The sequence below is a fragment of the Sciurus vulgaris genome (genome assembly GCF_902686455.1).
Source record: "Sciurus vulgaris genome assembly, chromosome: 16".
Taxonomy (NCBI): Eukaryota; Metazoa; Chordata; class Mammalia; order Rodentia; family Sciuridae; genus Sciurus; species Sciurus vulgaris.
The window spans coordinates 49,566,726-49,592,750 of record NC_136477.1 but is presented as its reverse complement, the minus strand read 5'-3'; the positions used below and the strand labels follow the sequence as shown (position 1 = coordinate 49,592,750).

At 34.9% G+C, this 26,025-nt stretch overlaps 1 protein-coding gene across 9 annotated transcripts in view; it reads right to left on the bottom strand.

Annotated features, from left to right (window-relative positions):
• Positions 1 to 26,025, bottom strand: part of ERC2 (ELKS/RAB6-interacting/CAST family member 2) — a 1,069,021-nt gene that overhangs the window by 667,248 nt on the left and 375,748 nt on the right. For all 9 annotated transcript variants that reach the window (XM_079116398.1, XM_079116395.1, XM_079116399.1 and 6 more), the window contains one exon: positions 18,453 to 18,620. In XM_079116398.1, coding sequence (XP_078972524.1) covers positions 18,453 to 18,620 — 168 coding nt within the window. The remainder of the gene's footprint in view (positions 1 to 18,452; positions 18,621 to 26,025) is intronic.

Here is a 26,025-nt window from a genome sequence, read left to right as displayed (position 1 = left end):
TTGTGTTTATCTGTACTCACTACAACCTAAAGTAATCAGACTAAGACAACCAACTTCTTTCTTTATATTAAAGAACACATCTTTCAGGATACTAATAGATTTTTCTTTTAAATTACAAAGTAATGGGAAAAGAAGTTTGCATTATCAAAAATATTTTTAGGTAGACTAAAACATTTTAAATATAGAGTAAATTCCTCTGTGAAGCAAAACAAATCAAACTCAGAAAGTCAAGAGTCAGATGTTCTCTCTTATATGTGGTAGCTAGAAAGGAAAAAGGAAAAGAAAGGTGGTGGAGATCTCATGACAACTGAAGGGAGATACATGTTTTTATTTAACTGCATTAAATGCCTGGACTTCTGGATCTTTGAAAGTTGGAGCACTTTTAAAATTAATATAAAAATTTAATAAGAATACTTATAATTTGTATGCTTTCTACATGTAGGTTCCAGTAAGCCATGTACATGTGTGTGTAAATATATAACATATATATAATATATGTGTGTATATGTGTATATATATTTATACATACACAAATATGATATATACACACATGAGTGTGTATATATACATATAAGATAGATATGTGCGTATATATACACACACACACACACACAAGGGGGTTTGAGGGATTTTTTTTCAAAAAAAACTTCAATGTTCATGACTCCCGACCCTTTCAAGGAGTTCTAATTCCTCGCTGCATTGACAGAAAACATGAAAAATCACTGCCACATGTGCCTGACTGCAATCCACACCAGCTCCATAGATCCACCTGCATCCTAGCCTCATCCTACAGACACCATCAAGTGACAAAGGACCTCACAAGGATTATGCTGGTTTTGCCAAAGTGGGTGAAAGGTCACAGAGTAACAGAGCTCAGTTTTTAGAAATAAGTCTATAATAGCAGAAACACTGGGAAACAAGTTGTTCATCTACAGGGGAATGACCCACTAATGAACGTGGAGTAATGAACGGTCACTGAGAGAGAGGTAGGTCCATGTGCACTGACATAAAAGAACATCTAAGACCTAGTACAGAGGAAAGGCAAGTTATTTCATCTCTCATCCAATATGATCTTATTGGATTAGGATATTCTCCACAATATAAATATAAATCCCCACAGATACATATAGTTTGTCATTAATTTGAAAGGATATGCTTCCAAATGGTGAGTGTGGATAAGTGAAATAATGTCAATGTGTTTAGAAAAGTCAAAGGGGAATTTACTCTACATTTATATTTTTTCCAGAACATCATTTGGATCTTTATTTTTTCCTTCCAAAATTTGATTGGTGCATTATAATCATATATAATGGTGGGATTCACTGTTACATGTTCATACGTGCACACAATTTGACAATATATTTGGCCAATATCATTCCCCATTATTTGCCCCTTTCCTCCTCCTTTTCCCTCCTACCTCCCCCCAGTCCCTTTCTTCACTGTACTAGTCTCCCTTCAATTTACATGAGATCCCTACCACTTTTCTGTTTTCCTTTCTAGTTTCCCCATATAAGAGAAAACATATGACCCTTGATTTTCTGAGTTTGGTTTATTTCATTTAACACAGGACTTTACTCTTTACATTTAAAATGTCTTATTCTATCTAAAAGGATTTTTAACAATACAAATATATTTTTCCATTTCTTTAAAAGCAAACAAAATCTATTAGTACCCTGAAAGATGTGTTCGGTAATATAAAGAAAGAAGTTTTGTGTCTTATTCTGGTTCATTCAGGATGTAGAGTACAGACAAAGGCAGATTTGCAAGGAAAAGAGGGCTTATAGCAGGGGTACAAGGAGAGCCAGAAACCTATGGGCAATTATATGACCAGGTCTTGGAGAAAACAGCAACTCCATTTCTGATTTGCCAGGGGATCAGGAGGCTCGTGGGCAACACAGGAGGGTCCATTAGTCTTATACCTAAATCTCTCTTTTGCCACTGCTTTTGTGGCTGCTACCACTACTTTCTTTTCTCTTCACTTCACAGCTTTGGCTTGTTCTTGGATTCTACTGTTTCATGGCTTCTTTTAGGTGCTTCCTCTTTGACCTTCTCTCAACTTCTCTGCCACCCTTATGGGCTTTGTGTCTTCATATCTCAAGCTCAATCACCCCAAGAAAACACAAAGCATATTTGATGAATTTATCTCATCTTATCTCATTTAATCCTTGCAAAAACTCCCAGAATGTAAGGAGAAAAGTGACTTGTCTTATCTAGTTATTCCAACATAAAACCTAAAACTCTATCCTTGAATACTCTCTCTTCTCAAAACTTCCCATCTCCAATTCCTCACACAATCTAGCAACTAACTGCTGTGGTCTGTATGTCTTGTCCTGCCAAAATTCATGTGTTGAAATATTACTCTCCAGGGTGATGATATCAGAAAGTGGGGCCTTTGGGAGCTGACTGTGCCTCTCTCATGACTGGAATTAGTGTCCTCATTAAAGAGACTGTAAAGAGCCTAAAGCTTTTTAGGATTTCTTTTTATCTTCTTTTGCCATGTAAGAACATGGGGAGAAGGTCCTTTCTATGGACCAGAAAGCTGATCTCACCAGACATGGAATTTACTAGCACCTTGATCTTGGACTTCCCAGCCTCCAGAAGTATGAGAAACGTTTCTGTTGTTTATAAGTCATCCAATTTATGGGACTTTGTTATAGCAATCTGAATAAACTAATAAGACATTATCCCTACAAAATTCATGACAAAACTGTCCTCTTCTCTTTACTTCCACATTATCACTGGGTCCAGACCACTGTCACTACTCACCAGAATGTCTGCAGCAGCTCATAGCCTCAAGTCCATACAGGTCATTCTTCACAGGCAGAGGTCTTTTAGGAATGCAAATCAGACCATCTATTGCCTTTCTTAAACTCCTCCAGTAGCTTCCCACTATACCATGAACACAATCCTATTTTCTTGCTGTGACCAACAAGACTCTCTGTGGCCTCATCTTTGCTACCTAAGTTCACCTTCGCCCATGCTCCTCCCACTCTACTTGGGCCTCACTGGTTTACTTTGTCCTGTGGCACACCAAGCTCACTCCTGAGACCCTGGGTACTTGCACCTCCTTCCCTATGTTCTCTTTCATATTCGAAAGCTAGGGAGGAGAAGGGGGAAAAAAAGGCGTGGAGGGATCTCATGAAAATTGAAGGGAAATCAGTAAAGGGACCAGGGAAAGGGAGGAAGAAAGGGAAAGGGGAAGTAGTGGGGAATGATATTGGTTAAATTATACTGTTATATTGTGTGATATATCAGATCTATCACATTTAACATTAAATGAATCTTTCATATGTGTTTGTTTTTTTCTCCCTCCCATAACCCCTCAATATACACCTGCAACACACTAGAATGTAAGCTCCATGAAAACAGAAAATTTTGCATTTTCTTCATTTTTTTAACCACTACCAGGTTTATATAACACATCAATTAATGTTTGTTGAATGAAAAAATGAATAAACAAATTTTCAGCTGATAGAAAGTCAGGAAGACACAGACTTAGAGCCCTAAACCAGGCTTCTTTCTGCCCCAAAACTCATGAACCCAACCACTATGCTATACAGCCCTATATCCTCATTCCCTCATCTCTCTCACATGCACACACATCAAACAGAGCACTCCAGACACAATGAATTACTCACTGTTTCCTGAACTAGCAACATTTTGCCACCCTATGTGTTATTTCTTCTGTTGCAAACTTTTTCCCTTCATCTTTCCCACACTTGTACACAACATTCATCCTTCGTCATTCAGGGTTCAACTAAAGTGTCTCCTCTTCTGCAACACTTGTCTTGATGTCCTTCTCCACAGGCACAGGAGTCTCCATTGTTTGTATAGTTCCTTTGTTTCTGCCTGTATTATTCTAGAGTGCTATTTTTAGTTCTATATCTATACATGGGAAGGACCTAGGAACAAGTACATGTTGCCTAACTTACCCTGGGACTTCTCCATCAATATGTATTATAGATAATTATTAAATCAATCCTAATTATGACCACTTTGCACCTTGAAACTTTATAAAATAAGAAAGTCCATCAGAATCAAGTGCTACCAACTTTAAATAATTAAAGATTATTTGACATTACAAATGGGCTTGACATCTGTCAGTGTTTAATAAATGTGATATGCTACTATTATTTTAGTCTTGATAATATAAAAGACTCCCTATAGGCAAAATGTATTAAGCATTAATGCCATTAGTGATTTCATTCTGAGTTTTCCAATTACAAGCACTTTAATTATGTTAGTCATCAATATGCAGCATTAGTTTGCCAGTAAAAACAAAAAGTATTAACTTTAGTAATGTTTCTTACCGAAATTATAAATTTCAGCTTATAGATAGTACATTGCCTAAATTAAAAAAAGTTTTCTGTAATAATATATTGCTAAAGGACTGGTATTATAGCAAATGTTATAAAGATGAAAATAAATGCAAAGATAAATTCACTTTTCCATAGTCATCAGTTAATGCAGCATCTTCCTGGGTTCTGAAACATTCCCAAACCTTATAAAGCATCCTTGATATAAACGAAAAGCCACAATAACTAGAGAAAAAATTGAGCACTTGAGCACAACTATACATTGCAGAATTGGGGAAGAAATATAATACAAGATAGCTCCATCATCATTAAAAAAATTAGAGTAAAGTTAAAGAACAATTTTAGGTATTCAGTGTTAAATACTATGATAAGGGAGAACAAAAAAAGTGAGTCCATGACATTCCAGGATTGTAAGCGCCAACAGCTATCTGGCAAGATCCAAAAATATGTGCAATGTGTTAGTCAGCATTCTATTTCTGTGACAAAATAGCTGAGAAAAATCAACTTAAAGGAAGAAATATTTATTTTTGGCTCATAATTTCAGAGGTTTCAATTCAGTTAGTGGGGTCCCTTGCAATTAGGTATGTGGTAAGGCAGAACGTCATGGCAGAGAGGGTATAGTGAAGCAAAGTTGCTAGCCTCATGGCAGCCAGGAAGCAGGGGGTGGGGGGATGCTGGGGACATGTTGCTCCAACTAGGTATCACCACCTAAAGTTTCCACCACTTCCCAATAATGCCATCAGCTATGAATCCATCAATGGATTAATCCATAGTTGAAGTTGGAGCCTTCATGATCCAACCACTTTCCAAGAGTCTTGCCTCTGAATATTGCTGCATTGGAGACCAAGTCTTCAATACATAAGCCTTTGGGGGACATTTCAGATCCAAAGCATACATTCAGGAATGAATATAAGAAACATGTCCAAAAACAAAGGAAAGAATTAGAAATTAACTTTCTAGGAACCTATCTATACAAGTTCTATAAATGTCCAAAAGAAATATTTTCGAGTTGCTTAGAACTTAATTCTCCCTCAAATCTTATATAAATTAATGAGCACTTTTTTCTTTTTTATGTTTGCAAATCCACTCTGTGCAACAGTAAGATATCATGGTCATGATCTTAGTTCTACTGTATTTCATTCAACATATGGTATTACTTTGAAATTCACTTTCTAGAAAAAGAAAAAACTTCTTCTAGACTGGGATTTAGATAAACTCAATTTACAAAACATGCATTGGCAAGCTTTAACAAGTCCATATTGAATGTGCTTCTGCACAGAAAAAGAATTAAAGAAAATAAAATTAACAAGGTCTTACTACCTATGTTTCACTTTTTATATATTTTCTTTTTATATATGTAAGATAAATATTTAGGATTCCTTGAGTCAAAGTTATGTTTTACTAATCAGAAAACACATAGATTGTAAGATTAATGGAAGAATCTAAGCAGGCAAAATAAAGTTTTCTAAACTTCTGAACTGAGAGCAAGATAGAAATTAGATCCCCTGATGACTAATACCCACAAATGTGGGTAAAAGAAATGTTGTCAACCAAAAATTGTGCAGCCATCATCAATGCCTAGCAGCTCAAGCCATTTCCAGGGAAGTTATCGAGAATTGACCCTGGCTAAATAGAATGAGTCATCAGCAGGTCCCTGACACCAGCCAGCTGCAAAGTCTTACAGAGACTGGGCTAGATTGAAAAAAGATTTCCAAAAGCTCCAACATAAAAAGCTTCCCTATCAGATTTCCCAATGCTTTCTTCTAGGTCTTTTACATCCAAATTACCCCCTCATAAAACAAAGACAGGAAAACTACAAAAAATTAAAAATAAGACTTTTTCCTTCTGCATGTGTAGAAGGTTGATTTGATAAAAGGTCTGAAATCATCTTTATAGTCACCGTCATCTTAAGAATAATTTAGCAGCAGCAACATCTGTATAAATGAAGATGTGAAGTCCCAAGGTAGGTGGGAGACTTCTTGTGGTTTATCCCTGGTCACTGGAAATGAATCAAAGAGCCTATGCAAGCAACTCACTCATTTATTTTTATTTCATTTTTGATGTTTTATTACATAAATATCAAAATCCACAGAAGTAGAGAAAATATAATGAATTCCATATACTCATTTCCCAACTTCAACAAGAATCTACTTATGACTACTTTTGTTTCAACTACCACCCCACTCCCCTTTTCCATTCCCCTAATGTTTTTAAATTAAATGCCAGATCTTATGTCATTTCATCCATAACTAATTGAGCTTATATGTTTCAAAGACAAGGATTTCTCATCTTAAAAATCTTCATGACCACACTTTAGAAAAGTTTACCAATGATTTTTCAAGATCATCAGTTTAACCTTTAAATTTTCCAAGTTGGTTCATAATTTTACCATTTTTTTATTTGAATCAGAACCACAGTAAGGTCTGTATACCATGATTGGGTTATATATGTCTTTACATATTTTTAATCTATAGTTTCACCCTCTACCTCTCTAGTTCCTTTAATATTTTTGATTTTTTTTAACAACTCATTCTCATTTCCTGTGATAGAAAATTTCACTGCATTCTATGGGTTGTTCATGAAGTTACTCTCTCTCCTTTGTATTTCCATGTTCATATTTTCCAGCAAGACAACTTCATTGGCAATGGAGCATGTGTCTAAGCTCTGTGATATGCCATCCATTAAAGTTCAGTCTCCAGACTGATTAAGTCATTGGCAGTTACAAAATGGTGATAGTTTATTACTGATTCTTCATTTGTTAGCTGGAATTCTTTTATAATTCACCCCTTGATTACCCAGAGGTACAATTTATATTAAAAAAATTGATCAGTGTTCAATTCTTTCCCTTTAGTTACCAGTTTCAAAAATAACATGTTGGTCCCACAGACTCTACAAAAGAATATTTTTTAAAATAATTATCACTCTGAAGTCATGCAGTAAGCATATTTTATGTGCCTTTCTTGCTCAAATTCTTTGATTAGTGGTCCATGGTTAGCTAGTAATAGTCTCTCAGTTATTTTGAGGTACTTCCATCAGCCTGTGTTAGCTTTCCTGTTTTCTGGCATGACAAGATGTTCTAGGCATTGTTTCCTGCCCCAGTCGTGGATTTAGCCAGTTCTATAAAGGCCCTTAGTGGGAATATGATACAATTTGACTGTAGGAATGCTCATTGCTACTAGATTGGTCCTTGTTGCTAGGGCTTTTCAAAGGCATGGCTAGGATATATAATAGTATATGGATTATAATTAGCATATGTATCCTATATATTATATATGTTTTACATATAATATATGTAAACATACACATACACATTTTTTAAGAATAAAATACAACATGAGTTCATACTGATATTCCAAATGCAACCTAGAGCCACAGTGCTTTCACTTAACTTCATTAATGTTGCATATGTATTTCCTTTGTCCCACAGGCTGAAAATTCAAGCTCATTTTAATTACACCCACAGAAACTTTCGTTTGTTTTATTCCACTCTTCATATACATCTGCTTAGAATAGTAATACCCATGCTACAATCAATAATATAATTACTGAAAAATGTTTAAGATGTTTTACATGTCTTTGTCCTGAATTAGATCCCACCAGAGATGTATACTCACAGAACTCTGCTTTAAAGTCACTTGGAATAGATCTTCTCTGTGTGGTTATGCCATCATTCAGACAACACAGACAGGTTTGTTCCATTTTCCTTTTAACTTTGTAGGGATTGCCTTTCAGGATTTAATTTTGCTTTGTAATTATGTAAAATATTTTCATGGTCCCAAAGTAAAATCTACAAGACAAGGTATATTCAAAGTGTCTAGGCTCTCTCCCTATCCATTCTATCCTATGACCTCCAGTATTTGTTATTTTATGATTTTTCAATCGTTTTTATAAAATATAAGCAAATACCATACATTCATACATTTTTACAATTCCTCAACTCCTTAGATAAACAGAAGCATATCGTACATTCTTTTCATCACCTTTTCCTTTTTGCATTTGATAAAATATACTAGAGATCCCCCTATCAATATGCTGAGACAGCAGAGTTCATCTTTTGCACAACTGCATAACCCTTCATCTTATGGATAACAATGATTTATTCAATCAGCCCACCCTGTAGACATCTTGGTTGTTTCCAGTCTTTGGCCAGTACAAACATATTACAATGAAGTCTTGGATGTTTTGTATTTTTGTCAGTATATCTTTGAGATCTACTTCTAGAACAGAGATTGCCAGTCAAAGGTAAACAAGTAGCATTTGCTAAATGTTGTCAAATTCTTCTCTGAGAGGGAACTCACCACTCTGCATTACTACCAGCATTACTGAAAGGCTATTATCCCCCACATGAAATATATATGTATATATACATATTATGTACACACACACACATATTTTATATATATATATATCCATATATATATATATATATATATATATATATCCCATTATTCTATAGGGTTGTTGGCCTTTTGGTTCTTTCTCTGCTTTTAAAATCATTATTAGAAATCTGAAGTCTGTATCTGCAGCAAAACTTACACATCTATTTACCAAGTTGCTATTTGTCTTTTATGTATGATATGATAACTATTGCCATGTACATCTTCTTTATTTTAGACATTATTGCTATCAAAGATTTTCTTTGTAGTTAGGGAAGTATTCCCCATGCTTTATTCATAGAAATTTTAATCAATGTTTTCTTCTATTACTAATATTAAAGCATTGCCAAAGTCTGAATATCTTCATTGATAACAGTGATAAAAGAGAACAATAGTTCATTAATAGATCAAACAAATGTTTTTGAAGTTCTTATATCATGCCATGTATTGCTTTCAGAGTTCATATATCCAGGTGAATGAACCAAAGGTCATGTTCTTCATGAGACTTATGTTGTATCAAGTTTTATATAAATATAGGTCAATAAAAAGTTAAAATAAATATTCAAGTATAGCTCCGTATTGAAATTTCCAGTTAGACTACAGTGTCCCTGAGGAATAAGATTATATTTTTGTCTTCTACACAATCTTCATTGAAGATTCATCCAAGAAAGTACCCTTGACAATTCAAGGATTTGTAAGTGACAAGGTCTGAAAGTATCATAACAGTTCTTGCAGTCATCAACAACTTTCATGGACTAACTGGGAGGCCCTGTTAGATGCCTAAGGTCTTTGTCAGGTTGCTCTGGAAGGCAATCAAGAGTCCATTAGAAGCAATCTTCCATGAATCAATTCTGGGGGATTACTCAAGGACAAAAAGAACTACAGATAAGTACTAAACATTTTTTTTCCCAATAATTATATTTTGAGTGGTAGTGTTATTTATTTCTTGCTTACTTCTCTGTATTCCCAGCACCTAGAACCATGCCTAACACACAGTAAGTACCTTATAAATAACTTACTGGAGCTCTAAGAAGAAGGTCACCAAAGTGATACTATATACCTAATTTCCATATTAAGTGTTCTGTCACTCTTATGTACAGAGAGCAAAGTGCAAATGTAGTTCGTTTCCTAATTAAATCTTTACAATTAACGTACTTAATTGATGTACCAAATGTACTTTTCGACTTGGGAAGGGAGCAAGGTTAAAGAGTTGACAAATCCTTAAGCTGCTCCCCGAAACACAGACAGGCTGCAGTTTCAAGCAGCTCCATATCCCCAGTTTGCCATACCCTGCCTTTCTTCCTATACTATTCTCAGAAGAGCTGCCAAAGGGGTCATCGGTGTGGAGAGAATCGACCCTTCTGACAGTTGATGCTGCTGACAATAGGCTAAGGATATACACTGAGAAAATTAGGAGGTGGAGCCTCTCTTTTCCTTTGTACTGGCCAGATCTTAAGGCCACAAGTCACAGTCTCTTCAGTTTCAAATTAACAACAGTTAAATAATATTGTAGGGGTCAAACACTGTTCTGTTGTATTCCTAAGGATTGAAGAAATGACCTACATCTGAAAATTTATAAAAATGAATGCATTAAAATAAACTTCATAGACTTCAAGTTAGAAATTTTTGCAATAAAACCAAACTCCTAGGGTTAAAATGATCCTCATCTACACAACTTATTACGTCAAGCTGTATTCCTTTTCTTTTGTTTAGTAAGAAGAGTTTTATTAAAACTATATTATTCTGTATAGAATAAATATCTGTTTTTAATTTAAAGAAGAAAAAATGTAAGTTCATATTTTTGAAAAGGTGAAATATTCTTGCAGAAGTCCTGCTATTTAATTCCACTCTTGATATTTTGGTTTGCTGTGCATAAAAAAACTTCACTGCAGCAAATGTTAGTCTTTCTCCAGAGGGATGCAGGCAACTGTTACAAATGTGGATCCAGAGAACACAATCACAATGTACACTGCTTATTTCTAAATATTACCCCCCAAAAGAAAAAAAAATATGGATGGAAGTACTTAATAAACTCTGTTTTCCATAAACTTCATTTTAAAAAAAGGAAAGAATGTGAGCATGGGGGTCAGTGAGAGTTTTGCTGGATTTCCCTCCTCCTAAATTCTGTCATTTCCTTTTTTAAAGTGGCAAGTCAGTTTCCCACAGACATGACAGAAATACATACTCCCCCCGTCCCCCCCCCCCCCGCTAACCATTTACCAGTAAGTAACACTTACCAGTGGCTGTGTATTTTCTCATAGATGATTGGCTAATTGGATATTGTCACTTCCAGTCACTGCTTATTATAGACAAGTAGTTTTTTTTCACAGAAGTATAAGCAAACAAAAGTACTAATAATCCATTTCTTTTCTTTCAAAGAAATAAAGAGTTCTGATTCCATATCTCCATACCCCAAAATAATGAATATAGATTATGAAGGGGTTTAATATGAAAATTACAAATGATTTGGTCATCTTAATTACATGTTTGTCAAATAACATCCCGATGAGCTCAAAAAGAAGAGCCAAATTCTTTTGGTTCACTAGGAAAATAAGTTGCCCAAAATACGTTGACAATGGCTAAGGCTTGGAAAGTTTTTGATTAAAAAAGGATTTTTGTTGGAATACTTATAATGAGATTTGAGTTGCAGTAACAATATAAAATTGAAAGCAGAATTCCATACAAAAAGAGTACTGTAAAATATCATTATTTTAGTACAATGGAAAATAAGGTGTTTGTGGTTTTACTCTATAAATTCTGTGTTGTCTGCTCATATGTATTCCTTCTTGGCCTTCCTCTGAATAGCCATTCTGATTTCCAAGTCCTTCTGTGCCAGATTCATTTGTGGTGGGGGAACCCCCATAATCAACATCTTCTAGACTCTACTTTCTTCCTCCATTTTATTGGCTTTTCGGGACTAATTCATGAGCACGCATCACATTGGTGTTCAGTTACAGGGCAGACAATGAATTTTCCTAATCCATTTACTGTGCTGACAGAGCCATGTTCACAATTTATAGAATTTCCTTTTAGACATCTACCTATTTCACAGTTCATTAAGATTCAAACTGAACACCTGTGTTTACGAAGTCAAAAGCAATTTTATCCTAACAAGGTGTTAAATAAGGCATTCTCTGAAAGCCTGAACAACGATAATAACAACAAAGTACAATACTCTTGACCCATGAAACAAGATGATGTCAGTAGCTACATATGCCATTCTTTAATAGTCCAGAAATTACCATGGAACAATCATAAAAAAACTTTTATAACAAGCTTGGGATGCTCCCTTGCATCACATTTTAATTCTATTTGTGCTTTTACCTTAAGAAAATAAAAGCAACCATGAGGTCACCTTGCTTAGTTCACCAGAATAACTAAAAATCTGCAAAATAGCTAAAAACTTTTGAAAGTCAAATGTGCCCCTTTAAACAATCCCTTCACTGGCTAGATACAGGGGCATTTTCTGCAGTCTGAGGCTCACAAAGCCTGACCTTGGCTCATTTTTATGTGAACCCAAATTTTCACATCATTAATAAAAAGAGAATCAAAACAAAGCCCGCAGACATTATGGGAGGGGAAAGTGTGTAGTTCCACACTGCCATCATCCATACTCTCAAAATGGAAAGAGAAAAAAATAAAATTCATGCAGCAGAGGTGGTGACCCCTGTAACGACTGTGGTTCCCAATCCTTTTTTTCTCCTACTGGTAATAAACCATTCTGCAGACCTCCCAATTGTGGCCACCATGATAGTTACTGCTTTGCAGGTTTATGTCTTTTTCTTGCAGTTAAAAGTGTTATCAATAAAAATTTCAAGTGATGCCTTTTCCTGTCAAATAAAAACATCTTAAAATGTGAAGCCAACAAGGGGATTAGAGTAGAAAAATGCAAATGACGCAAGGGCTTTCTTTTGTATATTTTTTCACCAATATCTTAATTTTAAAGATATTCCTTGCAACTACTAAAAGTGAGACAGTGTACCCTAAATGACATGGAGTAATGTGACAGTCTTAAAAGTTGGTTTAGACATATGCTACTAACTTTTTTAAAAGTACTTCAATTTTAAATGCAGTGATTATGAAGGGCTCCAAACAAAAGTCTACCTCAAAAAGGACATTTAAATATTACCTTTGAAGGCTGAAATGAAGTAATTAGAAAGATAGATTGCCAGTTAACTACAGCAGGAGATTAAAAAAAAAAAAAAAAACTGAAATAATTGTTTAACAGCAAAGGATGACTCCTTGTAAATTCCACCTTATATATGGTGGCAAATATTATGTCCATGCATTTAAAAAAACTCCTTCCAAATCTGAGTCCTGAAAAATGAGTAGTTTCTTAAGTATCTGAAATTGTTTGCAAAGCCCCACAGTCCTTAGAAGCCACATGTCATCCACCAACTCCTAGTTATGGTGTCCTCTTTGCCCACAAGTTGCAGCTTTGCAATAAAGTGGGGCAGAGAACCCATCTCAATGCTAATGAACTGAGAAAAAAGGACACAGAACACTTGTTCTTTTTTCTGTGTAACAACACTTTCATTGTTAAAAGCTTTGTTTTTATGATTCATCTTGCAAATTGACAAACCCAAGTTTATACCCTGGTTGTGCTGTTACACTGAGTCATCTGTGACTCAGTGACTGAGAAATGTTGCCACAGACTCAGAAAATGCCTCCTCCTCTATCAGCACCTTACACAAGATCCCTGCAGAAATGATGATGCCACTTCTGTTAAAAATCCATTTAATTTTTTACATTACAAAGATATAACACACATATCATGGGAAATCTAAAGAGCACCTAGGTCTCTACCACTCAGACAGAACACACGAATATACTGTTACCCATTCTTTCACTTTTTTATACATAGTGCATATATGTGTATGTATGTATATATGTGTGTGTATAAGTGCATATATATGTGTATATATGCATAATAGTTCCATGTTTATGGAACATATTTAAGGAACTAAAAGACTATTACACAAAAAACTCTACTTGATATACTAGGAATCAAAACTTTCTGAAAAATGGAAACCTCCCCTAGAGTTTGAGCAATAGTTCATTATGTCCATAGTAACATAATGTTACTATGAGGATTTATACCCCAGTATGAATTCTTAGCCCCCTTCTTAGATAGTACAAGGTTGTACCTAGTAAGCATGTTGAAAGTCCAGTGAATTCATTATCTATGACAGAATTATAAAACGTGCCATAAACTTTGCCATTAAGATTAAATGAGATAAAGTATATCAGTTTGCTGACACAAAGGAAGCCCTTAAACCAGTGGAACTCTTCTTAAAGCAATAAAAGGAAGATGAAGTCCAATTAAATAGACAGTGATAATGAAATCACGGGAGTTTATGGTATTATAAATCAGTTCTGTGTCATATGTAACCAAAACAGTATTTACTTGATGAGAGTAGGAACAATATCTATCATTTAAAAGGCAATCAAAGAATATGTATTAAGCAAAAAAATGCATGAAATCCATAGGACAAAGATCATTAATGTGAAGGTCCTATAACTGCATCAGAGCATGTGCAAACCACCTATAATTATATACATTTTTACATGTGATTTTTGAGTGTGTATTGGCCAAGGTGAATTTTTCCTGGAAGGAGGACCTATAGATTATATAAGATTCTCATATGTATTGATTACTTTTTTTTAAAAAGTTAGGGACACTTGCTGCAGAGCTGCACTAACTTACCCTGAATATTTTGCTCCTTATCTGCATAAACATGAAATGCCTACATTTTTTCATTGATTAACATGTTCTCAGGTGTTTACTCTTAGACAAGAAAAATCTTCCTGACCTAGCTTGAACAAAAATTAGCATAAACTATCATTCTGAACTACTGTCATGTAACACATCTTCCAAAAGGTATGTACGGAAGTCATGAAGCCTGATGGTTTAGAAATCATGCTGAGTTGGGTAAAAGTGTACTTCCCTGAAAACAAATAAATTTCTTAATTAGAGGGCAAAACTAAATACATGATCACATTCATAGTACCTTCATTTTTCTTCAGTGGTCTAAGACATTAAGAAAAGTGACTCAATTGAAATATGAAAGTATGGAGTTCATAAATACATGTCAAAAATTCAAAGGAGAGCTGAAAAAGTAAAACAAAATGGATAAGATGAGAAGTGACTATTTAGAATCAACTCACCCAAATGTATCCGATTAACAGTGGTGCTGCTAATAATAATAGCAGTGATGGAGACACTATATATACCTATAGCCATTTACTATAAGCAAAGTACTTTTCACACATATGTGTCAGGCTGGCAAAATGACTTCCCTTTTATAGACTGACATATAAAGGCTCACAGAAGCTCAAGTCTTACCACCATCGAACAGTTACTGAACGGGTAGGCTGGGGCATGTCCATATATCTCCCACTTCTAAATGCTGTTTAATTTAATATTTTACTCCATATGGCAGAATCAATGTTAGGCCTTCTGAATTTCTGGATATCTTGCCAATTATTCATTAAGTTACAGAAAAATCAAGGTGCTTAAGAAAGCCAATTCATTATTATCCATATTTCTATGGAATTTGTGTGTTGGCAAATAGGGAAGTTGGTACATAGAAAACATCAAAGGAAGTAGCAAAATAAGGAACTTGGCTTTGAGATCCTTTGAAGCTATTTCAAAAAATAAAATGTTTTGTTAAGAGCAATGTGGTATCTCTCTCTGTGTGAGTAATTATTATTGCATTGATTTATTACACACGCCAAAGAGTATCTGGGCATTTATACAAGTTAAAACAAACCAACCAAGGAGCCAAGCCACACAGCCACAAACCCATACAACTTGCCTCCCACCCCTCACTCCACCCTTCATCCTACCACCTCACAAACACAAATTCCCTACTAGCAAAAACATTCTGTACAGAGATAAACTATTAAACCAGTGACATCTATCATTTAGGAGTGAGTCAGGAATCAAACTGCAAAGAGTTATCATATGTAATCTTTTCTGAGTATGAGTACCATATCCTTCTAATGAATTCTTTTCCCCAGTACTGGGGATTGAACCTAAGGGTATTCTACCACTGAACTACACTTGAGACAGGGTCTCACTAAGTTGCCCAGGCTAGCTTTGAACTTGATCCCTGCCTCAGCCTCATGAATAGCTGGGACCACAGGCATGAGCCACAATGCCTGACTCTGCATATGAATTTAAACTCAGACCTTTTATTGCAGTACACAAGGAAACAATATCTCTTCTACTGAATACTCACCCACTAACTCACCACAGGTTAGATAGGAAAACTCATTTCCCTCTGCTATTTCAAGGAGTAGTGAAATTGCTTTAAAGTATTTTACCCTGCCACCAAAAATCCTCTGCTTATGATCCAACAATTAGAGCTAATTTCAACCTAAATTGCTTTCTCCAAGAGATGGACATCATTAGGTAACTTTATCCTTGGCTTCTATACACAAAGAAATCTTAATAGAAGAAAAAAGGCAAAACAAATTCCTTGGATGTTTCCTGCTGATAAAATCATTAATCTCACACTCTCAACTTCAAAGCAGAGGACTTACAAAATCATCTCACTTTCTCTATAGATGGAGACAATTTTTTTTCTGCTTCAAAGCACCATCTCCTCATTGGGTCATTTTAATTATTGTATGTGGGACAGTAACAATCCACATCATCACTCTTTTTTTAATGAAATATGTATAGGTCTAATTTGGACTACATTAATTTGAAAGAGGTAAATTACAAGAAGGGAATAAGAAAAGGAAGAGAGGTTAGGGACTACAGCATACATCAATGTGAGGTAATGGGAAGAAAAGTCTTTCTGAGCTGATTTTTCTCATTTTTGCTTTCTGGAGAGGAATAATCAAGAAACCTGATGGCCCATTTGGGCAAGCATACTGCCTTGCCTATCAAATGTCCTCCTACCCCAAACACAGCAAAACAATCCGTTAACTTTATGAGAAATCCTAGTATTATTGATAACTTAAGACAAAATATGGGTGCGATCACTTGTTTCCTGAAGACAAAACTCAAACAGGGGTCAGCAGACTCTCTGGTCCAATTTAGGATAAGAGACTAGGTAAGTATCCCAATACCCACTCAACCCTCTTCTGACAAAACCACACTGCCAGGGGTTAGTAAACTTTTTCTACAAAAAAAGGCCAGAGGGTAAATAATTTCAGAAGGTCCATACAATCCCTGCTCAACTCTGCCATGTACCAAGAAAATAGTAAGAGATAACATGTAGACGAATGGGTATAGCTCTGTTTCAATAATAGCTTATTTACAAAAACAGGCAGAGGACCCAATTTGACCTAGAGGCTGTAGTCTATTGACCTCTATTCTAGACAAGTGCTAGATAATAGATATAGTCTATAACTGTGGTGTCTAATAGAGTAGAAACAAGCTACATGTGACTATTAAATGCTTGAAATGTGGCTAATGTGACTAAGGAATTACATTTTAACTTTCAGAAATTTTAATTAATTTAAATAGCTACATATGGCTAGTGGCTATAGTGCACCATAGCATAGTTCTTGACACTACTCACTGCTGCCTCCTCAAAGATACAAGCCACCTTTCTCATTAGTAGATATATTAAATCTTTACTTTATAAAAGAAAATGTTCATGCATTTGTATTCACAATTCAACAATACACAACTCTGAAAATGAATTTTCTTAAGTGTGAAACAGATACGTCTTAAGGTCAAAGTGATCATTTTGGTTTGAAACAAGCAGTAGCTTCCTATTAGCTGATGATCAAATGCATAGGGGCTGAGTCATATCCAAGACCTATTCATCTGGAATGCATTTCCCTTCTCCTCTGGACACTTTATTGTACCTTAACAAGGGTACAGACCTATTCAGCAGCCCCACTAACTTCTAAGGCAAGTTCAAACCTCCCCATAGACCCTGAACTATATACCTAGAAGACAGGCTCAAAGAGGTTAAGACAAAACATATGTGTCAATTAGACTGTCTTTTTCCCAAGTAATCCACACAACACACTGCCTCAACATAAAAATGAGGGGATTCACCATGTTCTTTGCTGAATTTCTTACTTCTTCTAGTAACTGTTCTATTTAATTAGTTTGTGCTTTTGTATTTCTTAGCAGATCCAAGGATGTAATACAATTAAGGGAAACAAGAAGATAGGCTAGTATATATGTATATATATATTTTTTTCATTCTTCTAAGTATGAATAAGAAATAGCCTACATTTCCTTTAAGAAAGTTACATGATACTTTCTTCAATGGGTAAAAGAATCTTGTAAATTGAGGATGCTCCTTAGTAAGAAAACCCTGGAACTACAGGTGACAGAGGCAGACCTATACAAATGATGTACAGCAAAGTAAGGAACTCTTATGATTTTTGATAAAATGAAAGGCCTCCAGATCCAATTCCTTATCTATGATTCTCAAATTCAAAAAAAGCCCTGGCAAGTGAAAAAAAAAAAATCCAAGTGCAAATCAAACCTTCTTGGTGGCACAACCTGATGCACTCTGACAGGAGACAGTTTATATAATCTTTATCCTACTTCAGTGTGAGAAAATTTTTCTGCAAAAATATTCATATTTTTGCTTATAAGGTATTGCTACAACTTCACTGGAAATATTATACAAACTATGATACATGTAATAGATCTCACCTTTCCAAAATTCCAAAAATCAGAATTCTAAAACACATCTGGTTCCAAATAAAGCTGCTCAGATATGAAATTTCCTATCAATTCAACATCTCTGACATCCAGATTCTTGAGACAGTGACTTACCTCAGTCTGAAGAATGGCAGCCCTCTGTTCTTTGGCAGTAAGCGACTCTTTAAGCACTTCAATGTGTTGCTTGCAATCTGAATTTTGATTGCTAAGGGTTTCAAGCTTTGTTTGTAAGGCAAGAAGTTCTGACTCCTTCTTTGAAAGTTCCTGCTTCAGTTGATCAATCTGTGAAACAACAAAATTGCAAGAAATTAGAAAGCTACCTTTTACATTTGATAGTTATTGATTTCTCCCAATTTTCAATAACCAATCCAATAGGACAGACCATGAATTTGTTTAAAGAGATGGTCTTGGTTGCAGGGGGAACTGGTCATTGGACCAGTTGATGGTATAGTTTGACAAGACAGGGAATACAGGACGAACAGCAAGGGTGGGATTAAAAATTAAATTTTGGACATGTGTGATGAAAGCAAGAGTTTAGGCATGAAGTTGTATATATGGAGGTCAGGAGTTCATATAAATCTTTGAGTTCTGTATAGTAGACTTAGCAGATAGTAGTTTACTTGTGAAGATTTAAATCACAAAAAAAAGAAAAGATCATCTAACGAGTATATAAGAGAAGAAGTTTACAACAACTATGTTTAAAGGAAATACAGAAGAACCTTTCCTGGGAAGAAATAATGAAAAAGAAAATCTAAAAGAGCTAGTGTCCTAAAAACCAAGGAAGTATTGCCAAAGGTGAGCAGCAATTCCTGACTTGTGAAATGTGATGAATGGACTGCTTTATACATTGTTCTGATTGTAAAATGAAATCACATTAGCTCAATTCTTCATAAATTGTAAATGTCTTATAGAAATGAGATATCTCCATCATTGAGGTGCAGTGGGAGAGGGAAGGAGAGAGATGGCCTTGAAAATCAGTCCTAAGGGCCTAGAAGAAGCACTATAGGAACAATATCAGTAGACTGTCTTCTACTCCACTGAGGCCTTAGGTTCACAATGAAATGAAGGCTTTCTAGACAACCCTACTCATCCATGAAACCCCCAAGCCTATTACCATTGTCCTCAGGAGGGTCAATAGGAAGCTAACAAAGACAATTAACCCAATGTAAAACTTCACCATGGAGATTATCATTCAAAAGAATCATTTGACCAAAGATAATATAAAACAACAATATATATATATATATATATATATATATATACAGGGTTTTGTTTTTGTTTATATTAAATGTTGAGAAGACACAGAAGAACATAAAGGTACATGAGATACAAGGGAAAGCATCTACATGAGATACAAGGAAAAGGAATATCCATCATTCAATTCAAAAGCAGGAGGACAAAAGTCATTAGAATTACCCATGCCCCATCCTATATTCATCTCATTCTGTCCGCTTTTGGAAATAATTACCACTCCGAATTTGGGGTTTCTCATTTCCTCTCTTATCTTTTAGGCTTACCATATATTTCTGCACCCATAAGTAACATGCTATTTGGTTCTGAATATTTTTAAACTTTGTGTCGTGTAAACTCTTTAAAGAACTTATGTCCTGAAGATTAAATCATGCCCATGTAAACCCATGTATATAGAACTTTAATTAATTCATTTTCACCAAAGTGCAGTATTCTATTATAAGACTTCACCACAATTTTTTTGTCTACTCTGCTACTGATAGGTATCTGGGTTTGTTCCTAGGTGTTTCACTATTACAAACAGTGCTATTCCAAATATTCATATATATATCTCACTTGATACAAAGAACAATCATTTTCTTGAACACCCATCTAGGAGTTAAAACTGCTGGACCACATAGCATGCACAGCTTAATTCAATTTCACTAGATAAAACCAAAATATTTTCCAAAGCAGTTATATTAATTTGCATAACCACAAGCAGCTTGTAAGTATGCCAGTCACTCCACATCTTTACCAATATCTTATGTCACCAGTCTTTTATATTTTTGCCAATCTGATGAGTTGTGGTAGATAGTCCTCAGAGATAGCTTCCATCAATCCCTTCTTACTTGTATATCCCTTCTTACACTCCTCACAATTAGAAATTGTCTATCCTCCCTTGAATCTGAGTTGGACTTTGACTTCATTCAACCAACTAGAAGCAACATCAGTAGAATTTTCCCAGACCCAAACTAGAGAAAACTAGCAACTTCAGCTTTCTCCCACTGGAAACCAAGAACCATTTTATAAGTCCAAGCACACTGCTGCCACCACCATGCTGTAAAAATACACATACTAGTCATACTAGGCACATAGGCCATGCAGAAACAAAGAGACCTAGTGATAATGGTGGCCCTTTTGTTCTGTTCCAGGTATCCAAGGGAGGAATTTCAATGTTTTATTTTTACCACATTTTCCCCCTTTAACATGTTTTGGAATGAATTAAATTAATGGAATTTTTAATATTACTCTTCCTTTGAATATTCACTATTAAAAACCTTGCTTTGTCATGATGTATTACTTTTTATGTTATGGAATTCAGCTTGCTAATATTCTATTAGGATTTTTCATCTATGTTTATGTGTAAGACTGGTTTGTAATTTTCCTATCTTGTGCTGTCTTTGTCAAGTTTAAGCATGAGTCATACCAAAGAAGTAGGGAATATTTCTTCTTTTAATGAAATGGTTTGTACAAAACTGGGATTTTTTTTTCCATTAATGTTCATTAAAAGTCACCAGCAAAATCATCTACAGCTGGTATTTTCTAAAGAATGCTTACCTTTCATCAAAACTTTTATTATTTGCAGTAAAGTTTCATAAAACTCATTTTTATATCTATGATTATGTCTTCTTTGTCATTCCTAATATTCTTTGTTTTAACCACTCTTTCTTGACAAATCTCAGCAGAGGCATGTCAAGTTAAATAATCAAGGAGCCAATTGTGGCTGTGTTGTTCATGCAATTACATTTTTATTTTGTATTTCATTCATTTCTGCTTTTATTTTTTATTATTTCCTTCCTCCTACCTTCTTAGGGTTTATTCAATTTTTGTTCCCCAAATTTTTGAATTGGAAGCTTATCGCACCAATTTTCAGTCCTTTTTTTTTTTTTCTTTTTTATTACCAGAGATTGAACCCAGGGTAGCTTAACCACCAAGCCACATTCCCAGTCCCTCCCCCACCTTTTAAAAATATTTTATTTTAGAGACAGGGTCTTGCTGAGTTACTTAGGGCCTCTCCAAGTTGTTGAGGCTGGCTTTGAACTCGTAATCCTCCTATCTTAGCCTTGGGAGCCACTGGGATTACAGGTTTGTGCCATTGTGCCTGGCTCCCTTTTTCATTCTTATATGAGACTTAACACTATAAATTTCCCTATAAATATCATTTCAGCTTGATCCCACTGATTCAATTTGTAGTACTGACATTATTGTTCAGTTCTAAATAATTTCTAATTTCTATTATTATTTCCTCTTTAGTTCATGAGTAATTTACATTTCTTAATTTCCAAATACAAGGGTGTTTTCTAGTGTGTGTGTGTGTGTGTGTGTGTGTGTGTGTGTGTGTGATTCCTTGCTTTTTTGGACAGAGAATGTAATGTATTTAATACTAAGCAAAACATAACAAGTTTCAAATGCTTATCAAGTAATATACACTTACATACTTATCATAAATGAACTTTTTATATCGTGTGCTTGAAAATAATATTTATTCCATTAACAATCTTCTACTGCCTAGAAGGCATCAAGTATACATTTGATAAGGGGTTAGTATCCAGAAAATATAAGAAATTTTAGAAACTCAATAGCAAAAAAAAAAAAATCCAATTTAAAAAATGGGCAATAGACCTAAAGACATTTCTCAAAAGAAGACAAACACATGTCCAAAAAGGTATATGAGAAAATGCTCAAAATCACTAATCACCAGAGAAGAGAAATCAAAACCAAAAGGAGATATCACCTCACTTCAGTTAGAATTATCAAAATGACAAAAGATAACACTTGCTGGCAAGGATGTGAAGGAAAAAGAACCCTGTATACTGCATATAGAAATTTAAATTAGTTCAGACAGCCATTATGGGAAATAGCATAAAAGTTCCTCAAAAAATTAAAAATAGAACTACTATATGATCCAGCAGTCCTACCCCTGGGTATACATCCTAAGGAAATGAACTCAATATGCTGAAGAGACATCTGCACTCCCATGTTTATTATAGCACCATTCACATTATACAAGAAATGGAAACAACCTGAGTGTACATCAACTGATAATTAATAAAATGTGACAAATATACACAAAGGAATATTATTCAGCCACAAAGTGGACAAACTTTGTGGTTTGCACAACACAGATAGGACTGGAGGTGATTATGTTAAGTAAGCCATGCACAAAAAGACAACTTCCACATGATCTCACTCATACATGGAAACTAAAAAAGTTAATCTCATAGAAATTGAGAGTAAATCTCACAAAAGAGGTGAAAGACCTCTACAATGAGAACTACAGAACACTAAAGAAAGAAATTAAAGAAAACCTTAGAAGATGGAAAGATCTCCCATGTTCACGGATAGGCAGAATTAATATTGTCAAAATGGCCATACTACCAAAAGTGCTATACAGATTCAATGCAATTCCAATTAAAATCCCAATGGTGTACCTTACAGAAATAGAGCAAGCAATTATAAAATTCATCTGGAAGAATAAGAAACCCAGAATAGCTAAAGCAATCCTCAGTAGAAAGAGCAAAGCAGGTGATATCACAATACCAGATCTTCAACTCTATTACAAAGCAATAGTAACAAAAACGACATGGTATTGGTACCAAAATAGAGAGGTAGATCAATGGTACAGAACAGAGGACATGGACACAAACCCAAATAAATACAATTTTCTCATACTAGACAAAGGGGCCAAAATTACGCAATGGAGAAAATATAGCCTCTTCAACAAATGGTGCTGGGAAAACTGGAAATCCATATGCAACAGAATGAAACTAAATCCCTATCTCTCACCCTGCACAAAACTCAACTCAAAATGGATCAAGGACCTTGGAATCAGACCAGAGACCCTGCGTCTTATAGAAGAAAAAGTAGGTCCAAACCTTCAACTTGTTGGCTTAGGATCAGACTTCCTTAACAGGACTCCCATAGCACAAGAAATAAAAGCTAGAATCAACCACTGGGATAGATTCAAACTAAAAAGCTTTCTCTCAGCAAAGGATACTATCAGTAATGTGAAGAGAGAGCCTACAGAGTGGGAGAATATCTTTGCCACTCATACTTCAGATAGAGCGCTAATTTCCAGAATATATAAAGAACTCAAAAAAGTCTACACCAAGAATGCAAATAATCCAATCAACAAATGGGCTAAGGAAATGAACAGACACTTCACAGAAGATGTACAAGCAATCAACAGATATATGAAAAAATGTTCAACATCTCTAGTAATAAGAGAAATGCAAATCAAAACTACCCTAAGATTTCATCTCACCCCAATCAGAATGGCGATTATCAAGAACACAAGCAACAATAGGTGTTGGTGAGGATGTAGGGAAAAAGGTACACTCATACATTGCTGGTGGGGTTGCAAACTAGTGCAGCCACTCTGGAAAGCAGTATGGAGATTCCTCAGAAAGCTTGGAATGGAACCACCATTTGACCCAGCTATCCCACTCCTTGGCCTATACCCAAAGGACTTAAAATCAGCATACTACAGAGATATAGCCACATCAATGTTCATAGTTGCTCAATTCACTATAGCCAGATTGTGGAACCAACCCAGATGCCCTTCAGTTGATGAATGGATAAAGAAACTGTGGCATATATATACAATGGAATATTACTCCGCCATGAAGAATGATAAAATTATGGCATTTGCAGGCAAATGGATGAAATTGGTGGATATCATGCTAAGTGAGATAAGCCAATCTCAAAAAACTAAAGGACGAATGATCTCGCTGATAAGCAGATGAGGACATATAAGGGGGTGTAGGAGGGGTTAGTGTTAGGTTTAGGGTTGGGATAAGGAGGGTGCTAAGAATGGAGGAAGGAAGGACGGTATAGAGGGAAAAGAGGGGTGGGGGGGAAGGGGAAAAAAATAACAGAATGAATCAAACAACATTGCCCTATGTAAATTTATGATTTTTAATTAAAATAAATTAAAAAAAAGACAAAACCTGAGAACATAAATACCAGGAAGTGCAAAAAAAAAAAAAAGAAAGAAAGAAAGAAAGAAAGAAATTGAGGGTAAAATAGTGGTTACCAGAGGTTGGGAAGAATGGAAGAGGGAAGGATGATGAAAGGTTAGCCAATGAGTAATAAGTCACAGTTGTACAGAAAAATTAAGCTATGGTTCTCCATCTTTTAAAATTTTCTTTAGTGAGGTTTTCTCAAACTGCCCATTTTTATCTGAAAATATATCAATTTTATCCTTTTTTTTCTTGAATATTATTACTGAGTACTAAAAGTAATTTTCTAGGTTAAAAGATATTCTCTTTCAGTGTCCTGAGAGTATTATTAAACTAACTTAAAACTACCAGAAGCTACTGACAAGTCAAGCTATCACTCCAAATTCATTCCTTTAAAGGCAATGGAACTTACCAATAAATGCTTTTTAAAAGATAGCTTTACTGAAATAGACTTTACATACCTTATATGTTTAAAGCATACAGTTGATAGTTTTAAGTATATTCAAAGAATTTGCAGCCATCACTGCAATCTAGTTTTCAAACTCTCATCATCTCAAAAAGAAACCTTGTATCCATTAGAAGACATTCCCTATTCCCACATCCCCTCTCCAGCCCAAAATAAGTAAGAATCTACTTTGGTCATGCAGTCATACATTTACATGAGGTAATAATATCTGTTTCACCTTATATGTATGATCAGAAAAATAAGAGATTACACTCTATTTATGTATGATCTACCAAAATGTGTAAATGCATTCTACTGTCATATGCAACTAATTAGAGCAAATAAAAAATTAAATTTAAAAAATCTACTTTCTATGTGTATAGGTTGTCCTATCTGAACATTTCACATAACTGGAATGATAGAGTATATGTACATTGTGAGTAGATTCTTTCACATGGCACTCTTTTTTAAGGTTCATCCATGTTGCATCATGTCTTAGTACTCATACCTTTTTATTGTTGAATAATATTCTACTGCATGAATATGCTACATTTTGTTTATCCATGGGCTACATGATGAACATCTGTGTTGTTTTCAGGTTTATTGTGACTGATGCTGATAAGAACATTTGTGCATAAGTCTATGGGGACACATGTTTTCAATTCTCTTGAATATACACCTAAGAGAGAAATTGCTGTGTCACAAGGTAAACTAGTAGCAATATGAGGAACTTCTGAACTGTTTTCCAAAGTTTTACATTCCCAGCAGCAATATATAACAGTTCCAATTTCTTTCCACACCCACCAACACTTGTTATTTTATCTTTTCAATTATAGCCATTCTGGTGGGTGTGAAGTAGCATCTCACTGTAGTTCTGATTTACATTTTATAATGACTAATAATATTAAGCATCTTCTCATGTATTCCTTAGCCATTCATACATCTTTTCTGGATAAGTGTTCTATTTGCTTTTTAAGACTGTTTCTTTGCCACTGAGATTTTGTTATTTTTTGACACAAATGATAGATTTCTTTTTAATTCTATTTAA